The sequence below is a fragment of the Symphodus melops genome (genome assembly GCF_947650265.1).
Source record: "Symphodus melops genome assembly, chromosome: 2".
Lineage (NCBI taxonomy): Eukaryota > Metazoa > Chordata > Actinopteri > Labriformes > Labridae > Symphodus > Symphodus melops.
The window spans coordinates 20,571,439-20,593,480 of record NC_136692.1 but is presented as its reverse complement, the minus strand read 5'-3'; the positions used below and the strand labels follow the sequence as shown (position 1 = coordinate 20,593,480).

The following is a 22,042-nucleotide window of genomic DNA, read 5'->3' as shown; positions in this document are numbered from 1 at the left end:
TGTGTGTGTGAGAGAGAGAGAGAGAAAAGGGGGGGGGACAGACAGACAGAGACAGACGAAATGGTAGCGACCACACGTGGTCACGTGATGGTGGACACAGAACGTGATCTACGTTTCTGCAGCGTCTGGAAAGCCACAGGTCTCTATGTGTGTGCGTCTACCGAAAGGTGTGTGTGTAAAGGCGAGAGAGCGAGAGAAAACAACGCACCTCAACAGCTCAATCTCGGACTGGAGCTCACCACAACTCAGAGCATAGCTTACTTCGCTAACAGAAACCAGCGGCCGGGTTTGTATCAGACGGCGTTCACACTAGTCTTTCTGATAGTGAGTCTATTACTCGGTTATGACGCGGGAGTTCACAGATAAACACACGGGACACAGCGGCACAAATAAGGAGAACAAAAGAGATTTTACTCTGGTAAAATCTAAGACACAGTGGTCAAACAAAGAGAACAAAGGAGATTTTACTCTGGTAAAATCTAAGACACAGTGGTCAAACACCAAGCAAATATTATCACCGTTTCACAATAATAACTCAGTTATTAAACACACTCTCTATATCTAACTGCCCAGACCTAGCTAAGCCTCACTTGGAACCGCTTTGTCCACGGTTGATGAGAAGAAAAGAGGTCCTGGAGCAGCCTTTCTGCAGTTGTTTGGTGATGGCGGCGCGTCCCAGAGGGTGAGCAGGGCCGTCGTGTCCTCCGTCGAGCGAGGTGATCTCCGTGGGTGTCCTTTCTTTAAAGGACGGAACGAGACGTAATCCTTACAGTCTCTCTCAATACCGTTTTAATACGGGAGAAAATAAAACGCTCTTCTTCTGAGATGCGTTCAAGTGGAGGATCTAAGCTCGGAATTTCGGACGTCGGTGTGCTTCAAGGCCTTTGGATTAGCTGCACGCCCAAACCTTTAAACAAAGGGCAGCGTGTTGAAACAGGAACAGAGTTGGGTATCCTCGGACGTCGGCAGACAACGTTTGAAAGAGGCAGAACAATGAGACATGGCCGGCTTTATACCTCCCAGACTTCACACCTCTGTGTTAGGTGTGGCAAAGCATTCTGGGAGTACCTGCAAGGCATGCTGGGATAAAGAGTCTTTTGTTGTAGTTCTCCAAACATACACAGCCTGAACTTTGCCATCCTGGCTGGACCCAACACTACCAAAGATGATGGTGTTTAGATTGTTTCTACCTATCGTATCCCATCCCTCGTTATGATTGTCTTGTCTCTTTTTATTGAGGTCAGTAGGAAAGGCATGACATGCCAAAGGACCTTGTCTATATTTCAACCCAGTGTTGTTGCGCTTGCATGATCGCGTTTCCCATAGAAGAACAATGTTATTTCATATCTATGGTTGGAAACCGACCAGCCATCAGAATGCTCTGTTGGCTTTCTATTAGGTGGAAGGAAATCGTGAAATAAGTAGTCACAGTTTCACATAGTGATACAAAAGACTACAGAGGTTGTTTGTCGAAGTACATTTGGATCCATTGACTGATTCCGATGTACAAGAATGCATGCTCCGCCTGCAGGCATTTTATCAAATGATAAACTGCTGAGGTGTAAATCAGTAGAGATCCGTCATCACAGCATGTTACATTTACACCAGTGAAGTCAGTCTTTGAAATATGTCACTCTTTGTTCTTTTTGAGAACGATGTAACCTCACTGTATGTAAGGGGTTCAGGGGACCTTTTTGGAGGGATTGGCTTCACTAATACACGTTTAAATCTTCAGACATGACATCTGGCATGACATATAAATTGACTTAATGTTGGTAAAGAAAACAAATATGGGGTTTTCTGGGTCCAACTTCAATTTCTTTGTTTCATGATAATGTCTAAAAGGTCTGACACTGTAAAGTGTGAACCAATCTGCAGTTTTCACTGTTTGCTGTCGCTTATTGGGAGAGGTTTGGTTTTGTGTATTAAGTTGCTTGAGCTGTTCCATTGGATTTTGTGTTGATACTGGATAGCTCCTTCAATAATGATGATTCATAAAACTTTTTTTTTTTTCTTACATCACTGGTGCTGTTGCTCATTGTTCTCAGCATCATTTATTGTGAAGGGTCTTAAGTTGATTGGTAATGTTTGTTCAATTTATGTACATGATTAACCTAAAATTATGGCATGTGTGATTATTCTACATCAGATTGATATACAAGTTGATCAGTTGTTATTAATAAAGGACCTATTTTTCTGTCATATTTTGTGTTTTTTATTTTTATTTTTATTTTTTTATTAAAAAGCCAAACTTATTAAAGGAGCAGATCAACGTGTTTGGTAATTCTTTCTTCTGCTGTATTAACTACAAATGACGACAGCGATATCCACAGCCTTTTGTGAATTTAATTTTCTCATTCAGTGTTTGAGTAAAAAAAAAAGGTGCTTTAAAAGACTGGATCATCCAAATATACGCCTTTCCTGACTTATGGTAAACAGTCCTGAGCTTGTATGGCGACCCTTCTAGTCTTCTGGCTAGTGAAAGCGCCTTTACACCTTATGTCACACCTACCCATTAATTATAGTTTGAAAATACCTTGGCCAGTACGGAAATGTTTTCTGTTGATGATGTCGAGCTACATATAATCATGTAGGAACATAAAAGGAGAAAACGGTATAATCATATCACATTCATGCAATAATACATGTAGCTGTCATTCTTACCCTCGCCCTCTACAATGTACACTGTGAGCCGACGTGTTTTCTCACATACAGCATACTCCACAAATGTACATTTCTTTATTCATACGAGGAAAAAGTTGTATATTTTTGGAGCAGTTCTATGACTGGACCGCATCATGGTAAATGGACTTGAGCTTCAATGGTGCTTCTCTAGTCTTCTGACCACTCAAAGTGCCTTTACACCGCAGGTCTCATTTACTTATTCACACCCTGTTGGCTGGGGATCGAACCCCAAACCTTCCAGTTGAGAGAGACAACTGACTCTACCAACTGATCCATGGGTGCCCCTCATATTAGAACTTTAATATTCCCTTTGCAGGTACAGGAAAAATGAGTTCAATGTTTGTGCTTCAATCCCTATATTGGTTCCTTGCAAAACACCCACAGACAGGTAACAGGTATGTGGTGGAGTAAAGCAGAAAGTTTCATGTAAGTGTCCACAGGATACAAATGCAGTGAACTATGTAGAAACACTGAAAGTCTCAAGGCCACAGGAATTCAGAAAAGTTATGAGGAAAAACTCACTAGGGATTGTTGTGGTAGGGAAACCACAAGCACTCGAGGAGAGGAAAACTAAGTTAGAGTCACAGACGCAAAATTCGTAGTCAAGGACAGGCGGCTGAAGTGATTTCCGGGGATGACAACAATGCAGGCAGAGTTGGCAACAGAGTTTGTTAATTGTTAATATTGGCTCGCCTAATCGTTTGATTCCCTGGACATAAGAAGTTTATTGATGACTTAACCTTATAAAGCCTTTTTTAAATCATATTTGATATGCAAGATTTTGAGAAATCTATCTTGTCAACCTTGACCAAAACTTCCCTTATAAACCTATTGTATGCGATCTGATACTAAAGATACGTGTATTCTGCTCCCTAGTGGATTATCATTTTACGTAAGGGCTTTTTTAACCTTTTCAAAATGGCCGATGTCATGAACTCATCCACACACTTTTAGCAGGAAAATCGTTAAGTTATGGTTAGAAAAATATTCATATTGTTACAAATTATTTTAATTATCTTGGGTACATTCTGTATTGAAAAAAATGCATCATAACTTAATAATTCATTCTTTACATTTTAGTTAAATCGAGTTAAAAATGTCTGTATCAAATTTGATACAGCAGGTATAAGCAGCGCACCTTAGAAAGTGTTTTGTCCCTGAACAGTCATGTCACATTTTTGTAATGTAATCCAGAGCAGCCAAGCGTCACGCAATTTGACCCACTCTCACACCACACGTCACACTTGACATTTCTCACGCTTATATTTCCCCATTCAATACACTGCGGTCAAGTGAGCTGTCATTTGCAAAACGTCGGCCAAGCCAGCCGCCCGGTCGAAATACGATGCGCGTCTATTCAGGGACTTACGGTATGGGTGCTTGGAGAGCTCAAAAAGCAGGAGAACGGCCGCGTATTTTCGAAATATGACATGACAATAAAATAAAAAGTGAATTAAAACAATTATTATGGCTCTTGACAGAGATATGTATTATTCTAAACAGTTTTAGAGATATTTCAAGTTTAATTCATTTTAATATAAAATCTGTGAAAGGTGACACAGATCTTTCAGTGGATCATTGTACCTGATGGACCTGACTATTAGCCCTCTAGTTTTCAGCAGATTTTACTGTATAATTTTTTGAGAAAATTTAAAGTGAATTCTGCGTCGTGTTTTTTTTAATTTTTTTTTTTTTACAATTTTCATTTCTAATTTCTGGTTAATTTAGACTAGCATTAGGAGGCCACCGTGCAGGGAGAGCCGCTGGCATGGAGATGCAGACATCAGTCTTAAGGTATAAATCGATGTTAAAAAAGGCCACATTTTTTTCCGAATGTATCATGACAAACTTGGCAGCCCTGTGTAATCTACATTAAACCTGCCACAATACCACACTATTTTCATGATTTAATTAATCTAATTAATGACTGAAATGCCATCTTAAAATACATTTAGGGTATGTTCTCAATAACAACTCCTCTGAAGTTATTTCCAATATTTTCAAATAAACTATGTGGCAAAAAAAAAAAAGAAAAGATTTCGTTAAGAGCTTTACTTATCTCAGTTTAAAAAAAATTACATTTTCACACTATTTTTAACGTCAGGTTTATAGGGTTAAATGCTTTCTACACTTTTCAGCAAATGGTGCAAATATTAACCTCATGCTCACGACCATGTTTAGTCTTACTTTACTCTTTTTTTAAACCAGCCCACCGCACAGGGAGGGATTGATTTATTAGGTAGGGTTCAATTGAAACTGTCTTTGTGTATGTTCTCAGTCATATACGTCATGGTAAACAGAAGATTGACCAAGTCAAGGTTTTTATGGCTTTTTGTAAACTTTAATTACGGTTCAGCAAACACGAATTCTGACGATTTATAGCCAGACTTTATGGTTAATCTGTTGCAGCCCAAATTCACGTTTTCAGTGTGATGTGTGTACACTGTGTCTGTACACTGTGTGTGTGTGTGTGTGTGTGTGTGTGTGTGTGTGTGTGTGTGTGTGTGTGTGTGTGTGTGTGTGTGTGTGTGTGTCAGTGAGAGGGAGGGAGACGGAGACGGAGAGAGAGAAAGAGAGTGCGCAGTGCGTCAGTCACGAGTTTTCTCGCAGATTTTTATTTCTGCAAGTCACTGGAGTTGGCTGCACTTCCGAAAAGGCAAGTTATTTTAAAAATTAGAGTTATTAATGAAATATTAATGAAAGTGTTGAAACATCCTGATGTGCATATACATTTATGTGATTTAATTGTGTTTAGAGAGACAAAGAAATTCTATGATGGTTATAAATGTATTAAAGTTTTCATTATTGTTTTGATCTAACAGAATGGTTCACAAATTTAAGAGGACATGTAGTCTTATACATTTCTGCTTCCGGTTTATCTTGTTTTTTTATTGTACGACATCTTGTATCCTGTATTGTTCTGTTTTTGTTTACACTAGTTCTTGTGTATTTGTCATTGATTTGTATGCATTTGTGGAGATGGGAATTTAAAATTAGTTTAGGCTGTGTTTATGCTGTCTGTGTGGTATTTATTTACTTGCTTCACACTCGTTGCTATACCATGAAAATAATGTTAATTTAACATAATTTTTTTTGTCTTTTCAGAAGTTTAAAGGGATACTTCACCCATTTACATGAAGTTTTGTATCATTAGAAACATGGTAGTAGTGTTGAATGGTCGTGAATCCAGCCCTCATTTTGCCCAGAGACGAGAAAAATATGTTTTTCTTTGCTTGAAAATCGTCATATTGCATCACATGAAGAAAACTTCCAGGCAAAGAAAAACATATTTTTCTCGTCTCAGGGCAAAATGAGGGCTGGATTCACGACCATTCAACACTACTACCATGTTTCTAATGATACAAAGTGAAGTATCCCTTTAATGTTTTTGTTTTTACCTCACAATCTCAACCAATTGCCTGAAAGGAAATGTGAGTTTATTTTTACTTCTTGTTTTCATGCACCTGTCAGGTTAGGTTTCATTTCTCCCTCGTTTCTCCCTTAGGTTTCATTTCTCCCTCACATTCCAACATGGCTGACGTGGACCAGAGTCAGTTTTCTCTGATGAGTCTGGAGGAGGAGCTGACCTGTAGCATCTGTCTGAGCCCCTTTGACTGTCCGGTGACCATCCCCTGCGGACACAACTTCTGCCAGGACTGCCTGCTGCCCCACTGGGTGGACTCCTATAGCTGTCCTCAGTGTCGGACCGTCTTCCCCACCAAACCTGAGTTGAAGAAGAACACCGTCCTCAGCTCTGTTGTGAAGACCTTCAAAATGAGGTCCAACAAAAGTGAGGAGGTCATAGAGGAGAGCAAAGAAAAGGAGAAAGATGATGTCATACGCTGTGATACATGTATGGAGGCAGAAGCATCCAAGACCTGCCTCACCTGCATGGTCTCTTTCTGTGAGGAGCATCTGAGACCTCACCGAGAAAACCCCAAATTTAGTGTCCACCAGCTTTGTGAACCTGTTGGTGACTTGTCGGAGCGTCTCTGTCTGGACCACCAGAAGTTAATAGAGTTTTTCTGCACCGAACATGGACGTCCAATCTGCAGCCTTTGTCTGCAACAGGTCCACAAAGGCTGCCCCTTCATTTCTCCTGAGGAGCAGAGGAACCAAATAGAGGTGTGTCAGTGCCTATAATCATTTATGACACTGCAGTTCAGCTCATAAAAATCTGCCTACTGCACAAAACAGGGTTAAAGTTTGGCTGTGGCAGGTTCAATTCACCAGTCACCTGATGACACAGCAGACAACTTTAATCTTAATAAAGTGGTTTTCAACTTTACGTGTGTTATTCTTTTCAGTCCAACCTCAGGGACAAGCTGGGTTTGCTTGAGACGAAGATTGAGAGGACCGAGACTGTTTTGATCCAAATGAAAGACATCCCAAGCAAGCTGAAGGTACTAAATACCCACTTGAATTTTGTTAATTTTTGTCTCACAAAATTAGAAAACAAGTCAGAAGCATTTCCTGAGAAATAATGTCATGGTGGTCCCTGTATTGAATTGTTCTTGTATTTATGGCTGCTGTTCGTGTTTCTGGCATAGGATGCTTCAAGCAAAAGGAAGATGGCGTTGGCAGGGATGTATCAGCAGATACAAGACATGTTGGCCTTGGAGGAACGTGAGGCCCAGCATGAGGTGGATCGTGAGGTGGAGATTGGTCAGACGAAAGTGCAGGACTTCACAAGGAGGTTCACTGAGAACGCCGAGAACATGAGAAAAGCCAGGGAAAATATCAACAGTCTGCTCGGTCAATCCCAGACCCTGGCCTTTTTACAGGTGGGAGGAAAATATGATAAACCAGTCAGGGACGGTGAAAGGGGGAGGATATAATACGTGAATAACCTGAAGACAAAAGAGGGAAACCATTAGGGGTCATTGCCTAGGTCATAAAACACCCATAGCTACAGTTGCATCAGTTGGTAACAATCGACAATATTTTTAGAAAGCAACAAACCACATAAGTCAGTGTTGTTTTTAGCAAGTAGACCTTGAGTGTGAGAGTTTGCATGCTTTGGTGTTTAGAGTATCATTATGTTCATGTTCTCATGTATAAACGCATTGAGAAAATAAGTAACTTAATGTAAATTCTGTTGAGATAATTGTTCTGTTGCTCCTCTGATTGGTACTATCAGAAACATAGAAATGTATGGTGCCCCACCCTACACATACTAGACCCATGTCTTACAAAGCTTGGGTTATTTGCTGTCTCTTGTCTCTCACAGGCCTCATTTGACTTACCACGGGTTGTAAACTTTGACCCTTATCCCCCTCGGATCAACCTGGACACCAAGAAGGTGACAGCAACACAGGACTTTGCTGCTGTCCTGAAGGAGCATCTGAGTGAGATCCTCAAACAGCCTGTTGAAGCCAGACTGCAGGCTCTAAAACCAGGTGACCCTACTGTGTGGAAAGTGGGAGACTTAAATGTTTTGAGTTTGAACATGAGCAAATCATTTATCACCACAGGACGTTTGTGTCATGATGGAATATTGTAAAATGAATGATATCCTAAGTTTAATGACAGAAGACAAAAGAGATGCATTGTAAATCAGCTAATACATGCACTGCACTTACTATTTACCATTTGCAGGTGGGCCTGAAAGTAGTGCAAGTGCTGAACCTGAATCTGGTATGTTCATCAAGTAAAGTTCTGCAACAAAAGAAAATTAAAGGAGCAGAAATAGAGCTGTCTCTTTGACAAACATTTTAAAGAACACACATCTTGAAACTGAACAGTTGTAGGTGTATGAAAGTTGCTTTAACTTTCCTTGTACCTTAAAACTTCCAGATCCACCAGAGCAGAGAAGACCACCAAGGTCACACAGTCCAGGTCGCCCGCCCATCCAGCCAGTCTTCCAGCCATATCCCGTCCCTGTTTATTATACTCCAGATAATTGCTGGAATTCATCCCAGTATGCACAGTCCTCTGGTCCTGCAAGGGTTCAGCATTTCAAGGCAGGGCAAAATACAAGTAAGATCTAAATGTAGAATCATGCATGCAATATCAAGTCAGCACATTGTTTTGTTGATCAGCGTAATGGAAAGAATCAGTACCACATGAATCATATTTAATTTAGCATTTATCTGATGACTTTTCCCAAAGAGATATATGATCATAAATCAATCAGTTCAACCAACCAGCCAACCAACTCCACATGCAAACATACATAACAAAACACAATACCTGCCCTTTTAGCCAAACTTGGTTGTAAAGGAGAGACAACCCAGTCTGGAAATCTGATGAAATGGATCCCAAAGAATGCTGCAAACATGTGCAACACCAGACAACACAAAAAAGGAACACACATTTAACTAGCCCCGGAGATATTTTGGATTTAGAGATCCAGGTTTTATGATCTACCTCTGAGGTTACAAACAGTGTATGAGGTACTTAAGATATTTTGATCAAATAAGTGAACAGAAAATGTGACGATAAGCTGTTAGGCAAATGACGTTTTCCTGTTTTCTTTACACAGACAAGAGAAGTGATTCCAGTCACCAGCCATCCCAAAGTATGTCATAAATCTTTATAATCCTGTTTACACAAATGTTCTTTTTTTTTCTTTACATGCACACCATCTCCTGCTCAGGTTTATTACTCTTACATCATTTTAATAACATCTCGATCAGATGTACTGTACGTGTAATGTTCACATATGAAATATTCAAATTAGTATATTTTGTGGCTCATGGATAAGAACAAAAAAAAAAAAGTTGAAACATTTGATTCTTGCAGTTTTTCAGCATAATTAATCTTTGAAAAACAAGTCAAAACCTTGTTTTCTTTTGCTCAACATGGAATGGTTTCTCTGAGTTTCTATTTTGTTTTGTAAATCACATACCTTGTTGCACTCTAGTGCAGTTTGTACTTTAAGGTATTTTCATATGGGCAGGGCGATTTGGCAGTGCAGTTGTTTTGAAGTGTTTGACAAATGACTCACCCTTTCTTAAAATAACAACAGCCCAAAGTTCTTTCACAAAGTTGCACAACCTCAGCTACCTGTTTAATAGAGGGGAGTGGGGACAGCGGGTGTGTATTGTAACTAATGTCTTGTGTCCTGCCTGTCTGTATACTGCTACTGGATGCCTTGAATTTCCCTCGGGATCAATAAAGTATCTATCTATCTATCTATCTATCTTAACAACTCTGACGACTTTTCAAATTCAGAACTCATTTTAGAAATGACTGCCCAAATCAAGTTTTGTTACGGTTGTACCTAACAAAAAAGTGCATAGTTTTCGGAATATTATACTACTATATATATATATATATATATATATATATATATATATATATATATATATATACTGAATATTATACTTGTATGTCTTTATTTATTTTTCAGAACAGGAAAAAAATCCCCACAGTGCTCCAGGTGGACGTAAACAGGGGGACAAAGGTTCTGATTTCACAAAGAAAGACAAGGGCCATCCTTCATCTGGGAAATCCACTAAAGGCAATCCAAAGCCTCACAAAAATAAGTAGATGCTGCAGCAGATGTCTTTGCTCTTTTAGGTGGAGGTTATCAGTGTATCGCATAATGGGCAGTTGTTGCTTTGCATTGTGCAATAAAAGGCTTATTGAATGATGACGTTTGTCTGTAAATGATTCATCAGGTGTGCTGGTGTAGCTGTTATGGTCCTATGTTGTGTGGTATGTGTTTCTCCTCCTGTCTGTTGAGAGTGGGCGTGTTCTGGGATAGGATGTGTCAGGTGGGCGGAGAAGGCGGCTGCTGACTGGAGGAGAGGAGTGGACTCTGATTGGAGGAGCTGCAAAAAAGGCAGGGGCTTCATCCTGCTCGCCCGCTCTGCTCTTGCCATTTCCAACTCGGCCAGTCACGTAGAAAGTTGTGATTATTGTACTTTGTGAAATGTGTTATGTTTTCCTCTTAACCCCAGCGTGAGAGAAGCCCTGTTTTTGTTTAAAGATTTTTCTCCTGTTTTGTTAGTAGAAGTTAGGGGAAGTATTGTTTTTGATTTTCTAATTATTTTGATAGGTAAGGTTGAGGGTACCTTATGTTTTTGTTGTTTTAAAGGGTACATGTTCTCTCCTTAAAGAAAAATAAAAAGCTGTGGGTTAACTAAAGTGGCCTTAAATGCTGGTTCTTGTTGGGAGTGGGAAGAGTGGGGGCCGCTTTATGTTGTGTCCAGGTTCCCCTAGACCGGGGACATAACAGTAGCTTGTAAAACACGGTGCCAAACAAAGTCAGACATTCGTTTAATTGTAAATGATGCAAAAATGCTGTCATCATGGTGAATAGGATCTCTATCAGGGGAAAGCAACAGATGATCTTACTGAAATAATGTTATTAAAATAATTAAAACACAGACACACAGACGTGGTTTGTATAGAAAATATTTATGGGAATGTCTTCAAATTAAGAAAAAGTACTTCTTTACATTCAGCTCAATCAGTTTTTTTGCTGCCATAAGCAACAACCTTGCAAAACTGTCTTTCCTGCCTTTAGAACATGATTGTTCATTACAAAAGCTTGTTGTTTATTTGTATTTACTCCGAAGCGAAGACAACATAGGGCTTCCTCTTCAGACCGTATTGGGGTCAAAATGAATCCTTTTTTCTTTCTGCACACCTTTCTTCAAACAAAACCGTAACAGCAGAGAAGTAAGCCTACTCAAATACATATAAATAATGAAAGCATTTTGTAGCAGACAAAGGGGTGATGTTGGTGTCAAATTCAGTTTACATAAACGCCATTTAATATCTAGCAAGACTGAGTCATTAAACTGAGGAGTGAACGAGGAGCAGTCAAAGCATTAGCACGTTAGTCGGGTCCCTTCAACGTCAAACACAAAACAAGTTACAAACAACAGTGTTCGGCCACACTAACAACCAGGTGAGCTGGAAATGTAATTACAGTCCAGCTTATTCCATTCTTATCAGTAGTGGACATACAAAATGTAATGGTCGTGCCTGAATAAAAAAAGGTCACGTTACATGAATGAAAATCATGAAGCTCTGTGCAGTTAGTGGCTGTTTATGGACATAAAGCTGTACATACTCCACTGTCATCCAATCAAAGCTGCATTCATCAGGTTTTGAGCTTTAGCCTTGAGGGTGGATATTATGCCGATGCACAGTTTTCCCCAGTTCTGCAAGACATTCCTAATGCAACGGATACCCCTTAGATTTACACTTCCAACCAACACTACTTGCGCAGGTCCACAATGAATCCTTTTCCTATCGACATTGAATTATTTTAAAGGCAATCTTTTTCTTAACATATCCAAGTAGTTTTAGTGTTGGAATAAAACTGCCAGAGCAAAATCTGTGGCCTTTTCTCAATGATGGCCACAAATGTTGGCACCAAAAACTCCTTCTAGATCTTGACTAGAAATTCAGTCAGCACAAATCTGATGTTAAGTTTGGTGCTATATCAATTTAACAAAATCATTCTTGGGGGATGCTGAATATCCAGCAGTTAAAGAGGTATCACATTATAAAATGAAGCTCGAAACTAGAGCCACGCTGCTGAAAACCTGCCAGTGCAATAAACAAGCAACTCTGGTAAACATGGAAGATAAGATACAGATCAAACCAGCGTCCCTCAGTTTGAAGACATTGGTCGACTGCCAAGAGAGGAGCGTAATTCCAAAAGCAGAGGCATCACACGGATCAAAAAACCGGCTCCCCGTTTAGCCTTACTATGAGCAGCACAGTGGCTCTGGGGTTCATGAGAGAGCACAAACTGACATTCTTAAGACTTCTCTGATGTGGCTGTCGGCACCAAGCAACCGTTCTAAAATACACAGGATCACCACAAACGGTAAAAGAAGAGACAGAGAAAAAGACACAAAGTGACAGAAAGACAGGAAACCGTGTGCACTCATAATGAAGAATGCAAAGGTGACAAAATCAGGCTGAACACAACACATGCACATATCTTTGACGGCATTAGTATGAACCTGTTTGTTTACGGTGGATGATCAACTCAACATGACCCGTCTATAAAAAAAAAAAAAAACACTGTTCTGGTCTGCCACCTTGTGGTCACCATTTGGCAAAACAAAACAGATGAAATACATGAAGAGTACTTGAATTACATAAAACAAGAAGGTAGAGCGTAATCTCATCAGCAGACATTACTGTCTGCAGCAACTTTAAAAGTCAACATAATGACCATGTATGTCCTACATCTTAAGCAATGTAGAAGTACTAATCAGTGTAAGTGTCAAAACAGTGCAGAACAAAAGATGTAAACAGCAGGAACCAGGTAAACGGAGGAAAAACAAAAGGCGCAACAAGTAGGCAAAATTCCTCCTCTAGAATTACTTTAAAAATAAAAACAGGTGAGCTGGTTTCCTGTAGCATTTACAGGAAAGGTCAATGTGCATCTTAGCACAATTCAACACTTTGGCGAGCTACTTCAGACACATCATGAAGTTAATAAAACTGCGTCAATGTCCAGTGATTGACAACACATTGCATTGTTGCAACAGAACCCTTTCTTCACAAAGACTTGAATAATTGTTGGCAAAAAAAGCAGCAGATACTTAAACATGTTCACAGAAGCCAGAAAGGGGAATCGACCCCATCCTCAGAACAGTTCAACGTTTCATCACCTGGAGTCACTAAGCTCTCCAATATTATCAGAAAAGGTGTGTGCTGCGTGTTTGTGCCATTATTGGAGTAAAAAAAAAAACAACAACAAAAAACCACTAACAGATAGTCAAGCATAGCGTACTGCTTAAGACACATCAACGCTTTACATTCAGCAATGTTTTCAGCATTGCCTCTTCATCCCCTGCTGTTAATTCAGACATGGCTTTAAAGTGTTCCTGTCGATTGACTTTGGGCAACGTGTTAAAAATGGCTCACTGATCCCTGCAGGGTTGCACTGGGCATGTATAATAAATACAGTATGGTTGAATATAGAGATCTGTGGCACCAAGGATCAGTGCGAATAAACAAGCAATCTTTCTCTTAAACATTTCCCTCCTCCTGACTGTTCCAGCTGTGGACAGGGAACTGCCTGAGCTGTGGGTTATAATAATAATAATAATAATAATATTAATGGTGGACAAAAAAAACAAACAAAACCAAAAAGCAGATCACACCAGCTCTATTTCAAACCAACCTTGCACAGCTGAGAGTTTCTCGGAGAACGAATGAAACAATTCGACAAGAATCTCCTCTGAGATCTTTGTATTGAGCCCATGCAACGATCTCAGAGGAGCTGCAAAGGAGGGATAAATGAAAACTGGGTTTCAGAAAGATCACGAGGGATAAATGGAGCTTCAGATCGTGTGACGTTTGGTGCGGATCATGCGCGAGCTGCAGCTGGCCCAGGGGGGTGGGGCGAGCCGTGTGGGGTGGCGCTCTCAGTCTCAGAGGCGCTTGATGCGTCGTCGTCGTCTTCGTCATCATCATCTGTCTGCTCGGCGCTGTGGTATAGCATAAGGGCCTGGGTCTTATGGGTGATGGTGATGGTGCAGGGACCCTGGGCCCACGGCTCACCATCCACCTGCATGGGCATCTTGGAGCTCTTGAGAACCAGCTGGACGAAAAGAAAACTTGTACTTAGACATGAAATTAGTCTTACAGAGGGATAATTATGTCTGAGTCAACAATGGCAGTAATGTTATTTCCATCTCATTTAGTGCTACATTAGTTATAGTAAGGGTATATTGCAAAAATCTGGGAATAAATTCCTTACAAATAGATTTCTTCACAAACGTGTTCATAAAGGTGTCTTATAACACATAAAAAAACATATAAATCCAACTCCTGTAGGAAAATCTGTGAGAGCGGCTCAAAGTCGGGTACCTGGAATAGTACCTTATTGGTAAGATATACTTATTGGTGAACATTTGAAAATGTTAACCTTTGCTTTTGGTAGCTTGTTAGTATTCGAGATATTAAAATCAATATTTAAAGCTACTGTAAATTTACATGTAAAAGTGGGCGTGGCCATTTCTCCACCAAGGAGTGTTTTTTTGGAAAACAAATTTTTGTTTGACCCCTCACAAGCTACCAAAAGTAAAGGTTAACATTTTCAAATGTTCACCAATAAGTATATAGTACCAATAAGGTACTACTCGAGGTACCCTTACTTTGAGCCGCTCTCACGGATTTTCCTACAGGAGTTGGTTGTAAATGTTTTTTTATGTGTTATAAGACACTTTTATGAACACGTTTGTGAAGAAATCTATTGGTAAGGAATTTATCCCCAGATTGGCAATGGCCAGATTCCCAGAATCCATTGTCGTCTCTGCCCTGCCCTTCTTCTCTCACAGACTGCTCTGACCATCAACAAACAGGCACCGCAGAAGACGTGGTTTACTTTATTCATAAGTATTGAAAAGTCAAAATATGCATGTAGAAAATGATCATCAATTATTGTCGTTTTAATCCAGTGAATGACTGAAATCGTTACAGTTATGTCAAAAAGAGAACTTCTTGCTGAAGCTACTCATCTGCTGAAGTCAAAGCTGGTTCCTGGTGTCATCACCATGATCACCTTGTTTGCAAGGTGTATAGAATAGCAGACTCACACGTGTCACTCTCCACACCCAAAGGGTCCATTGACTCCCATTACAACCAAATATGTTTGAAAGACTCTAACCCTGACATATCATAATGCTTTTCCCATGATAACCTAATAAAGTCTGAGCCTACGGTCTAACACAGGGAAAACAGGCTTTAGATGTGATGACCCTCCTAAACCACCAGGGGGAGCAGAGACTTTATCGTATACATTTTCAATGGAGGCCTGGTGGTCAGCAATAAAAAACAAAGCTGAACACCACAACAATGGTCTTGGCGTGTTGGGATAGATATAAAAGAGTGGCGTGAATGTGGTTGAAAATATTCTGTGTCTGTGTCCGTCAAAGTGTCGAGTGTGATGCAAGGAATCAACATGTTTGAACTTTTTTTAAATTAGGTTTGTATTTATATCAAATGTGTTTTCCCTTCTAAATTATTATTTTTTTGCAACTTTAATCTGCTCAATTTATCCCACACACAGACACAAACAATGACTACGTCTTGCATTTTGAAAAAGTTGCATGCGATATTTTGTTATGTATAGGAGTTTAGCACAGCATCAGCGAGCAGCAGCTGCACATGAACACATTATTATGTTATTTATAGAAGTTATAACTCTAAGATACTCTAATATATGCCCAGGTATCATCTACCGTATGTGTGTACTTTGGTAAGATTTTAAATACAAGACAGATTATTTTTACACTGTACTCTGTAAAAACATCTTGGCCAAGTTTCATACAATTAGCATTAAAATTGAACTATATATTGAGGATCAAAAATGGAAAAATACACAAAACGTACACATTTGAGAAAATTAATTCTTGTATTATTGTTGATGTCCTGTGTGTTATCTTCTCACTTGTTTCACATTAAGAGAACAGAAGACTGTAAATGACGTGGGCAACATCAATCGTGCATAAATACCATAGACTGTATATAGATATATGTTTACTAATGGTCCAGTTCAAGTATATATACTTTATATGGCGACATATGGGGAACTGGGACATTTGTGTATGACACTACACCCTTTTTATTAAAGTAATAAAGCCTTTAATTGATAAATAGTTGACTCACTCTATGATGTCATAGAATTATGACACTATTAGGAGAAAAATATTTTGCCTGACATGATTAATTTAATAACTTGTTACATTTTGGGCTCAGCATTTTGGGTTTTGTTACTTTTTTTTTTTTTTTTTACATTTCAAGCTCTAACAAGCCCACTTGTGCAAGTATACAGGAAACACTGTGGGAAGAACCATGTTTGTGATGTTTGTGTGTGTGTGTGTGTGTGTGTTCTTTCCTCACCCTGACAGTGTGAGCCTGTCCCAGCCGTACAGGATTGGCCAGCTTGACCTGGATCTGAGCACAGTGGAAGGAACCAAACACACCCACCACCTCCAGCAGACCATCGTCCAGCCTGTAGGGGGAGACAAGGACTTTACTGCTGCACTCTGCTAACTGCTATGCTAACCCGCACTGCTTTGTTTATAAAGACTTAAACTGGAGCTCTTACAATCACTCAAGCTTACTTACAGTGGATATATGACATGTGTGACATTTAAAGACTTGTCTATAGTTAGGCCCCACAATACTGTATATATATTATTTATAAGACAGCAGGTATCTTGGTTTACACCTGGATAACCTGATTAGCTTAGAAACTGGTCTGTGCTTCTTGCGTTGATGTGTGGAAGGGTCTTTTTTATATTGTGTTTATATATTGTTTGAAGCAGCTGAATGTTTGGGCAGCAGTTTTAAGTCCAAATTTCCCCAAGGGGCCAATAAAGTGCATCGTCTCGTATGCCAGTTCTTGTCTTACCTTGTGGGGGGGCAGGGTTCATCCCCCATACCGTCCCAGAGTCTGCAGCCTCCACCCCAGTAGCCAATGTTGCAGACTATGATGCCCTCCAGGCTGGGCAGGTCAACTCTCTCTCCATCCAACTCCAGCTGTGGTAGGAACACAAAGACACACAAACACAGTATCATCAACAGGATGGCAACACAAATCAATGAAAAAATCTTTCCATGCTCTGCCACAGAGATCAAACACAAAACTGAATGCACATTATATTTCAGCTAGGTGATACAAAATAAGCAGTATATGCAAACATTGACAATCTCTCATTTTTGGGAAGCAAATTCAATTTTAAGTTAAAAAAAACCAAACAAACTTCATAATATGATGAAAACTAAACACTTGACATTTAGCACACATTTAACAAAGTTCAAGACTTTAGGCTTAAAGATCTAAACAAATTCCTCCTATAAATAAATTAAAAAGAGGGGGAAAAAAAAGAGGCATTTATTTCCAGTAAATGCCTTATCATAACTTAAAACACATGACCAGCTTGCATGACTTTATATATGTGAAGCATATCATATCTACTGAACTGGTCCTGACAATACTATCTTTATTACTTTAAGACGTTAGTATTTCCCATTGACATAAACCAAGATGGAAATAAAACACAATCAAATCTTCTTCCTCTCTACTTCCTCTGGCTGCCACAATGCAAACGTCATTAACCCTCTAGTATATTTGGAATATATGTAATGTGATCTTTTCTCATAATGACATGATCTATTGTAACAAGATCAATCTTTTCTTGTATTAAGCAAGACATTTTCTTGTTATTACGAGATCTTTAATCCAGTAACAAGAAACAAGCAAAATAAATTAAACAATTCCCCACATGAATGCAATAAGCCGTCATACATTTCTACGGCGCCCTGAAAGTTCTATAGTGTAAAATCAGACATATTTTATTCATTTGGGGACACAAATATTGTTTCAGACTTTTTGGGACTTCAGGGGCCCTGTACATTTCATCTTAGTTTAACATTAAATCATCTAGTTAGAGTTAGGGAGAGAGTTTTAAAAGATCAAAACCAATAAATGTACAGTAAATATTCTGCACGTATAACCAATTGAAATGAGATCCAAAAGGCAATTTCAAAATCCGATCCAAACTGTTCAATGTCCAGACGTCGTCATTTTGTTTGCAAAAAGCATTTTAAGGAAGAATTCGAGTGCTACAGACTACAGAGATGTTTCAGCGTGCAAGAACACGTTTGTTTTTAACTCATCATGGTTTTCATTTTGTTTATGAAAGTTACATTTGGGATTCAAACAAGGTCATTCCCCCTCATATTCAAACATATCACAATCGTAATATCAAACTGATAAACCCAATATGACTTCATTTTTTCAATATCCTGAAGCCTTAGTATAAAGGTTGGATGTGACAGGAAATTAAAAGTCCGACCTGAAGATACGGCTTGATAAGAGGAGGCACAACTCCTAATGTCGGCTAATGTCAGTGATTTCCAGCCAAGAATATCAGAAATAGTGAAAACATTTACCTTCATTCATGAAGAGTGAGGAAAGAACGAAAACAAAAGTTAATCACATGAACAAGGTTACTGTACCTCAATCCTCTTATCCAGATCCTTACATTCCTGGACTAAACAATCTTTGGTTCCATACAGGAAATACACGGCCTGGGAAAGAAAAACTCAGAGTGAAGACTTTGACATAGACAGAGGCAGTGCCTTTGAATGAACAGTTAAATTCAGTCATCGTTTGCATGGGATTTATTCATGTGTTCCGACGACGTGGCTCAAACTCTCTGACCTTGTTGATGATACGGCTGGAGAAGAAGGACGGTGTTTTCTCGCGGTGTGTGTGAAAGTTGAGCGCCATCAGAGCATCGGGCCCCACAGAGAAGTAATTGTTCATGGACAGCACCTGAAAAGGACAGAGAGGAAGTCCATCAGAACGTCACACACACACACACACACACACACACACACACGCGCACACGCACACGCACACACGCACACACGCACACGCACACACAAATAAACATCTACCTACAAACGGACATGGAACTGAGAGATCAAGCTTACCTTTGGTTTGCGAAAGTAGAGGCCTTTTGAAGCCACCTGCACTTTCCATCTGAAGAGGATCAAATGGATAATGAAAAGAAAGGAAGGAAACACAAACAAGACAAGAGCTAGAGTTTTACACAAGTGGAGGTCATTTGTACAAAAACAACAAATACATTACCCTTCAGAGGGTTTCAACCAAACCCACCAAAAGCAGGCCGCCATATTGATATGATTACAATTCGAGTGGACACATAGATCGCTTATTCAATTACAGCTAACTAAGATGCCTGAAGTAATGTAGAAGTCTGTCCAATTCCCTGCACCAAAAATACATCAAACTGTACAGAACTCAGTTCCCAGGCATCAAATCAGAACCCAATATCAGGTTCAGACCCCCCGGGGGTCTTGGGAGGTCTGGGACCCCTTGATTAACACTTCAAACCCCCCCCCCCCATGAAAGCCTCAACAGCAAGATTTTGGAGGGTGTCTGGAAAAAAAAAATCACCTGCAATTGACTTTATACTCTGCAGTGGATGAGAGAGAGAGAGAGCGATGTCCGCTGTTTGGTCTTTGAATACAAAGCACACAACTACAAACGTATTTTCCTGTTTTGCGCATTTTTACAAACTGAGAAAAAAAACATACTTTGCAAACTCTGCCGAGAAGCTAGTTACAGGGCCCCACCTGTCCATTTTCACCACCTCAGCATCAAGGATGTTACGGAGAACCTGTTCCACAGGGATTTCTCCAGCATACCCGGCACCCCATCCTAACGTGTTGGAAAGGTCATTTCCTGTCCCCAGGGGCAGGATGGTCACTCTTGGCATAAACTGGTCTTGGCCCTGACAGCAGAAAATGAAAGAGCAGAAGGCGTGTTGTTAAACAGTCAGTGTTCTGCGGGTGGAGAGGATAAGTTAAGAGTTGATGCCAACTTGAACTGCTTCAATTAGAGGAAAAGATGTGATAAACCCATGTAACCTTTAGCTTCATAGTATCAATGGCATCCAGCACCCAGCCGACTGTGCCATCACCACCACACACAAGCACCCTGACACTGCCGGGGGGTAGCAGGGTGCACAGCTGGAGGGCTTTGGAGGGAGTCAGTTCAGACAGGTCAAACACCTGGAAGACACGCGTCAGGTTTTTACAGAAATGCTTTCTTGACAAATGCGAAAAGACTGTAAACAAGGATGAAGGGTGCGTGTTAGTTTCAAGGATGATTTACCGGTCGTCTCTCCGACAGAAACCAAGAAAAAAAAATAATAATCCACACTGACCTGCACTGGATTCAGAAGGGTGCGAAATTCTCCCAACAGAGCCTCTCCCATGTTGTTCCCACTACGTGTGTTTGCCAAGACCAACACTGGAGTCCAGCCACTGCAGCAGGAAGAGGCCAGCTACACAAAGGCATATGACACCAACAAGTCAGCTGACATTAAAACACATCTGAAACAACATCAAACCAGCGGTATGAGTCCACTATGCTTAGTGATCCCAAATAACAATCACATATTTAGCACCTTGCTGTACTCGTCAGGGTGCCGGCGGCGGAGCTTGTTCACATGGTAGAGGTAGTGAGGAGGGATTATGAGGCTGTGGAACTCGCCCAGCTCACACGGGTCTGCATCGCCCAGGCTCTCCAAGCAGTCATCGTGCACCGTGGTCTGACACCACACACACCTGAAGGAGACACAAAAACATGTTAGACATACTACATACTACATACTACATCATTTCCTCCACCCGTTGCTAAATGCAGGGATGTTGGTCCATCTCTAACATTCGCCTCTGACCAGGTTGTTATTAACATAGCTGAGCAATCTAAATCTATCTAACTATATGAGATTATGCCAGCTGGTGTGTTTCTCCAACAGAGAGCAGCAGCAGCAGTCCATTAGAACAAATTAAGCACGGATTATCATGAAATGAGGATGTGCGCCAGTATGACGTGACAATTTTGCAAGGTTGATGCAGAATGTGGGTGGCTGGTTGATGCCTTGTCCTTCATAATGGCAGGTATGTCAGCGTGTGCTATGACAGGTAGCCTGCATCAGGCTGCACCTGTAGCGTCTCATATACCTGAAGTCACAGAGCTTCGGCTGGGTCCCACACTGCTGTTTGCATACTGCACAGTAGCTAGCTAGGGGGACATTACCGCGGACCCAGCGGTGCTCCATGCCTCCGTCCGGACCCGAGGGGGCCATGATCTCCTTGCACGTCAGGCTCCGGTCTGCCCGGCGAAGGCACAGCTCGTCAGCGCACACACCGCAGCAGTCGCAGAAAGCCCCTTGGAGGATGTGCTGGGAACAGACGCAACAGTAGGTGGGCTTGTTGAACAGGTCAGTGTAATGCCAGCCATGCTTGCTCTTGCGGAAGAAATCCTTCATGTGCGTTTTCCGCTTGGAGCGCTGGGCACTGCACCACAGTGTAATGATAACCGGGACGATGACGGCCAAAGAGGTCCAGAAGAGGAGAGTCCACTCCTCCCGGGAGCCGCAGTCGTCCGGCACCTCGTCCCTCTCTCTGCTCATCGCCGCCGCCGCCGCTGCTGCTGCTGGGATGGTAGCGCGAAGGATGCGTGAGGCTAAAAGAGCGGAGATTGGTACGAGAGGAAAGCTATGTAAACAACATCGAGTACAGACAGGACGCACGCCACGTTTTTTCTGCGACACCCATGTTCACAAACATTTCCAAGCTACTGGCTCTACTTTTATCCTAAATATGAAAATTTCAGAGTACAACGAGCCATAAACAAGACACACCAATGTGACGTTGAGCCAATGGGCTCCTTCGCAACCTTAGCCTGATCAGAGAGAGTTTCCATGTCAAGATAATTCAGCTCGCCAACAGAAAACAACGCGCATGCGCACATTTGTCAACACGATGCAAAAATAACTACTGAGTGGGATACGTTTTGAAATATTATACTAAACAAAATATCAAA

General features: G+C 40.7%; 2 protein-coding genes across 3 annotated transcripts; one reads left to right on the top strand and one right to left on the bottom strand.

Annotated features, from left to right (window-relative positions):
- The first annotated feature begins 5,652 nt into the window (after positions 1–5,652).
- On the top strand, positions 5,653–10,283 carry LOC306819892 (E3 ubiquitin/ISG15 ligase TRIM25-like). 2 transcript variants are annotated; one of them, XM_079337508.1, is made up of 9 exons: positions 5,653–5,710; positions 6,191–6,810; positions 6,993–7,088; positions 7,236–7,469; positions 7,916–8,084; positions 8,284–8,322; positions 8,482–8,664; positions 9,170–9,205; positions 10,040–10,283. In XM_079337508.1, exons 2-9 carry the CDS (start codon positions 6,217–6,219, stop codon positions 10,177–10,179), a joined length of 1,491 nt encoding a protein of 496 aa, XP_079193634.1. In that variant the 5' UTR covers positions 5,653–5,710; positions 6,191–6,216; the 3' UTR covers positions 10,180–10,283. The 2 variants fall into 2 exon arrangements, with proteins under 2 accessions (XP_079193634.1, XP_079193633.1); XM_079337507.1 differs by lacking the exon at positions 5,653–5,710 and adding an exon at positions 6,095–6,116.
- A 752-nt stretch (positions 10,284–11,035) lies between these two features.
- On the bottom strand, positions 11,036–21,956 carry dgke (diacylglycerol kinase, epsilon). Its single transcript, XM_079337506.1, has 11 exons — positions 21,178–21,956; positions 20,619–20,778; positions 20,376–20,495; positions 20,077–20,220; positions 19,783–19,940; positions 19,117–19,165; positions 18,842–18,955; positions 18,637–18,708; positions 17,027–17,154; positions 16,513–16,624; positions 11,036–14,209 (listed from the first exon to the last, which is right to left on the bottom strand). The coding sequence occupies exons 1-11, from the start codon at positions 21,627–21,629 to the stop codon at positions 13,976–13,978; spliced, it is 1,743 nt and encodes a 580-aa protein (XP_079193632.1). The 5' UTR covers positions 21,630–21,956; the 3' UTR covers positions 11,036–13,975.
- Positions 21,957–22,042: the final 86 nt, after the last annotated feature.

Excerpts from the sequence above, each read along its gene's own strand:
- LOC306819892 (XM_079337508.1), top strand. The coding sequence starts at position 6,217 with ATGGCTGACGTGGACCAGAGTCAGTTTTCTCTGATGAGTCTGGAGGAG. Across the intron at positions 6,811-6,992 it reads AGCAGAGGAACCAAATAGAG|TCCAACCTCAGGGACAAGCT; the intron begins GTGTGTCAGTGC and ends TATTCTTTTCAG. Across the intron at positions 7,470-7,915 it reads AGACCCTGGCCTTTTTACAG|GCCTCATTTGACTTACCACG; the intron begins GTGGGAGGAAAA and ends TGTCTCTCACAG.
- dgke (XM_079337506.1), bottom strand. The coding sequence starts at position 21,629 with ATGAGCAGAGAGAGGGACGAGGTGCCGGACGACTGCGGCTCCCGGGAG. Across the intron at positions 18,709-18,841 it reads CCAGCCGTATCATCAACAAG|GCCGTGTATTTCCTGTATGG; the intron begins GTCAGAGAGTTT and ends TTTCTTTCCCAG. Across the intron at positions 17,155-18,636 it reads ATCTGGATAAGAGGATTGAG|CTGGAGTTGGATGGAGAGAG; the intron begins GTACAGTAACCT and ends TTCCTACCACAG.